The following is a 4,572-nucleotide window of genomic DNA, read 5'->3' as shown; positions in this document are numbered from 1 at the left end:
GCAGAGCCGGGGCAGCCCCGGGCATGTAGGGCCCATCCCTCCCCGCCATCTCCCCGAGATGATTAAGCAGTAACGAGATTCGGCTCTAATCGCCTCATCCCCTGGAAAGTGCGGGGCCAGCACCCTGCGCCGCTGCTCCCCGCCACGTGCGCTGTGACGCAAATTAAATTACTTGAGGGCCAGCACCAGCGATTGCCCCCTCCCTGGTGGCATCTCTCGGCCACCCAAAATCACCGCTGCTGGGCGCTGGCCTGGGTGCCCCCAGGACCGACACCACCACACCGTTGCCGTATGACTTCAGGTGGGACCCAGCCACGGTTTTGCTCCACGGCAGCACCAGCACTAAAACCAACCCGTGGCTCCCCGGTGCCGTGCCAGCGGCGTTTCTGGTCCCACGTCCCTGCTAGAGACCGGCCGCGCTGCTGCAGCCTGGCACGGCGTGCCTCGCTGTCCCCCGCCGCGACGGCCCCACTGCTCTGACTCACGCTCACACAGCATCTCCGCCAAGACAGAGGGAAGAGCCGAGGGCGGTTGTTTCTGCAGGCGCCGGTGCCGGGGACACCTCACCGAAACAAACCCTGCCGGGTGCCACGAGCCCACTCGGCCACCGAGACTGGAGACGAGGGGGTGAGGCCAAGGCACGCGAGCAAGGCGGCAGCTCTTGGCCATGGAGCCTAGAAACAAGCGGTTTGGGTACCGCCCTTGAGCAACGAAGGAGAACACGGGGTTACCTGCCCCAGATCATCCAACAACCACAGCAGAACCAAGCAAAACCCAAAGCACCAAATCAACAATCTAAGGATGAGGGGATATTCTGGCTTCGCACAGAAGCCTCAGCCAACAGCACCCTGCACATCTACCCATGACCCAGGACAGACACCCCAAACCTTCCCCTACCACCGTGCACGAGTCTCATCCAGAAGAATTAACCTTGTAAGTCTAAGAGGGTAATCAAATCTCATGCTTCAGGGCATAAGCCGATCACCAAGGGGGTCAGGAAGGAATTACTGCCCCACACTAGCAGGGGATTTTTGCCTTTCCCCTGATGCAGACCATATTGGCCGTTGCCAGAGTCAGCAGGCTGGCCCTGAAGGACTGATGGTCTGATCTGTTATGGCAAATCCTCTCCAGTAATTCCCCTAATGCCATTAGTGACTCTTACTTGCTCTCCTCCCCTGGTTTTGGCTTCTGCTGTAATTCTGGTCTCCTCCGTGCGGGCTCGTGGCCCATGGGAGGCCCGACCCGGGCGTGAGCAGGGCTGGACTCACTGATGCTGGAGGTGGGTGTGATCCACGGGAAGAGCTTCACCTCGCAGCAAGGGCTTTGGAGAGACCCTGTTCCACCTTCCCTCTTCCCGAGGTTCGCAGTGCCTCGGCAGTCCCGAACCACCAGCACCGGTGAACTGCACTTGCAGAGAAACGCCGGTGTCGAGCGCGGCTCTGCCTCCACCTCCCTGCACGCCGCCGGTGAATCCCTCCTCCTCCAGCACATCCAGGCCCTACTCCCATTCCCCATCCCTCCCCTGCCATGCACAGGGAGCCATCCGGGTGCTGATGCATGCCGAGGTCAGTGCACCCTCGCCCGCCGTGGCTGGAGCCCGCAAGACCTGCATTTCCAGCAGCAGCAGGAAACCCCATCCATAATCCCGCAGCGCCGGGCTGCTCAGCTCCTGGGCTGTGGCATGGGAGAGCCGAGCCGTGCCCCCGGCACCCAGCCTTGGGAGGGGGCTGCCGTGGAGAAAGGGGTGGGCCGAGGATGCTCCCAGACCCTGGGTTTAAGCCCGTTTAGCCGGGAGCCTGCAGCCACACGGACGTGGAGGCTTCTCTGCACTGCAACAGCAGCAGGAGAGGAAGGGAAGGGGGACGAGATGAAGCAAGATGGGACATTCCCGATCCCAGAGACCGTATCCCGGCACCGCACACACAGTTATCACCTTTACAGAGGTGATGGATGCCCCAGCCCCACGCAGCTCAGCACACATGGAGCAGATCAGCAGCCTGGAGCAGCCGCCGGTCATGAAGTGTCCTCGCGTCTTGGTGTGTCCTTGTTTCCCAAAGAATGGGAGCAGCGAAAAGAACTGATTGCCAAGCCCGTGCTGATGGCCAATGAAACAGCTGCTGCTTTGCTGACACCCGACTCAAGCAGGGCTGGCTCTCCAGAAAAGCAGAGCGATACGTGCCCCGCTCACACGCAAAGCCCGGGGTGGGGAGCGATGCCTCCGTGCTGGAAGAACCGGCCCACCCAGGGACACAAACGCTGTCAAGGGGAAAACCAACGTCCCCCAAAACCCGGGAGCTGGGCTTGGGGGACACCACCTGAGTCGTGCCAAAACCACCCGGCTGTGCCAAGAACTCCCAACACAAAATCCCACCCAGGCTTCACCGCCCGGGGAGACCTCGGCAAAGGGTTTGCGTCTCCAGGCCCCTGCACTGAGGAGCAGCTCAACGCCCCCCAACACCACCTCCCACCGCCTTGGCTTCTGCCTTTGGCAGAGAAAGGCCTCTTTCCTTTCCTGAAGGCTTATACAACCGGGCTGAGCTGTGCCATCAACCTCCAGCATGACCAAATATTTTCCGTTCATGTGAGCTTCTAACGGGGCTCCGGTAGCTGCAAATCCCGCTCTCCCCCATGCTCAGCGGCACTGCCCCATAAAACACCCCCAAGCTCTTTAAGAACCCCAAATGCTCCATTTCCTGCTAATTATGGAAATAAACAGTGCCATGAGCATCTGGGACATTATCAAAAAACATTCTCTGCCCATCCCATCCCCCACAATAAAGCTGTAATGAAGAAAACCTGCCATTTTCTAGTGTTTTGCTGTGCGGCGATAAACCACTTCATCCAATCCTGTTATTTGCCACTTTTAACGCATTAGGGATATCCACACATGCTTCTTTTTCTGGTTTTTCTGGGAGAAAAGCAGTGGTGCGGCAGGCGATGGCGGGGCATCCAGACTAAAGGCAAAGCCTTGGGTCTGCTAAGCCAAACTCAAGGCCCAAGAGAAGCCACAGAGCAAAGGGACCTGTCCAAAACTCTTGTGCTTACGGAGAAATACCTCGATGGAATCATCACAGAGCAAAGCCGGACCGGCCAAGCGCCGCCGCGCAGCCGGTCTGACCTAAGAAATACATAAATAAGGGAAAAACCTGGGGGGTTGGGTTTTTTTCATCAAGATACGCACGTGTGTTCCTACAGACACGTGCACGTGTGCGTGTCTAGGGGTTGGCTTCCACAGAGCACCAAGAAAAAAAAAAACCCCTGGGCCTATATAAGTTTTCAACTGAAAAAAGAAAAAAAAAAGGGAATAATTTGGGTTGTTTGCGTTCAGAAAAATGGATACTTGTTGTGGCTGTTTTTTATTGGAAAAACCTCACGGAAAATGTCAACTGAAATATATTTTCTGCAAAAAAAAAAAAAAATAAAAGGAACTCACTGGAGAAGATACTTTCTTCTGGAAAAGCGTTTAGATGGAAACGGCATGAGGAGCTCCAAGACAAGGAGCAACGCCTGGGTGGGGGCCACGGCTCCCCGCCACGGCAAAACAGGGCCACTTGCCTGGTTTTGGGTATCCGCCTGTATCCGGCCCCGGTGCCGAGCTGCACCCATCTGCTTATTTTATGAGTCGGGAGAAAAAAGCATCGGTTGGCCCAAAATGGGATGGAAATGGGTTGTTTTGAAGCAGAAGCCTTAGAACACCCGAGGGGAGGAGAGCGGGCGAGGAGGGAGCGGGGAGGCGAAGGGAAAGCACCGACCTGCCGATTGCGCTCGTCCGTGATCCGCTGGATCTGGATCTTTTTTCTCCCCATCTTCTCTGGAAATCCTCACCGTAGCCGGGACGACTTCAGCTCAGGAGAGGGGACAAGCAACCCCGTTTTAAAACGCTTTCATTAAAGAGCGTGGGGGGCTTTTTTTCTTTTTTTTTGGATGAAAAACAAACCAAAAAAAGCCAAAACAAAAAAAAAAAAGAGTTTTGCGTCGCTCCTTGCTCAGTTCATGGTATCCTCCGGTGCGGCCGGATCCAGCGAGGCTGAGACGTCAGCGCTGCCCAGAAACCTGCGCAAGGAGAGAGACAGGAGTGAGACCGTCTGTCCCCAAACCCCACCCGGGATCCGGCACCCTCCCGGCACGGCTCCTGCCCCCCAGCCCAGGGGAGGTCTCTGCTCCATCCTCCCGCTCAGCTCTGGGGCCAGGAGGGTTGAAAAGGGATTTCTCCAACCTGGTCTTGAAACGCCCCCAAGGATGGAGCCCAGAAGCCGCCCGCGCCGCAGGACACGTGTGGGCCGGGCACGGCGATGCTCGTCGAGGAGGAGGAGACGGCAGCAACGAGCCCGTGAATCATTATTCCTCCGTGACACTCCAGACTTTTTTTTTCTCTTAATAAAGTCATAAGCAGTCGAGTGGCTGGTGATTAGCTTGGGCAATTTAAATCCGTCTCCAATTTCTGCATTAATCTTCAATTTGGAATTTTAAAATGTCTTTATTTGATTACTTAAAAAACCCTATAATCAGGCACAGAAACCTAATTCTTAAGGGCAAGGGGGAGATGGACTCCGAAGGAAGCCAGACCGGGGT

At 56.5% G+C, this 4,572-nt stretch overlaps 1 protein-coding gene across 1 annotated transcript in view; it reads right to left on the bottom strand.

Annotated features, from left to right (window-relative positions):
- The window catches only part of LOC104508282 (myocyte-specific enhancer factor 2D homolog), a gene marked incomplete at its 3' end in the record, with an annotated part of 12,418 nt that extends 8,600 nt beyond the window's left edge, over window positions 1-3,818 (bottom strand). Inside the window, exon 1 of the mRNA XM_010149849.1 lies at window positions 3,753-3,818. Within this exon, the coding sequence (XP_010148151.1) occupies window positions 3,753-3,806 (54 nt within the window). The remainder of the gene's footprint in view (window positions 1-3,752) is intronic.
- Between the last annotated feature and the right edge of the window lie 754 nt (window positions 3,819-4,572).

Source organism: Eurypyga helias, unplaced genomic scaffold, assembly GCF_000690775.1.
Source record: "Eurypyga helias isolate BGI_N326 unplaced genomic scaffold, ASM69077v1 scaffold24884, whole genome shotgun sequence".
Taxonomy (NCBI): Eukaryota; Metazoa; Chordata; class Aves; order Eurypygiformes; family Eurypygidae; genus Eurypyga; species Eurypyga helias.
The sequence above is the reverse complement of the archived record's forward strand: the minus strand, read 5'-3'. Positions and strand labels throughout refer to the sequence as shown.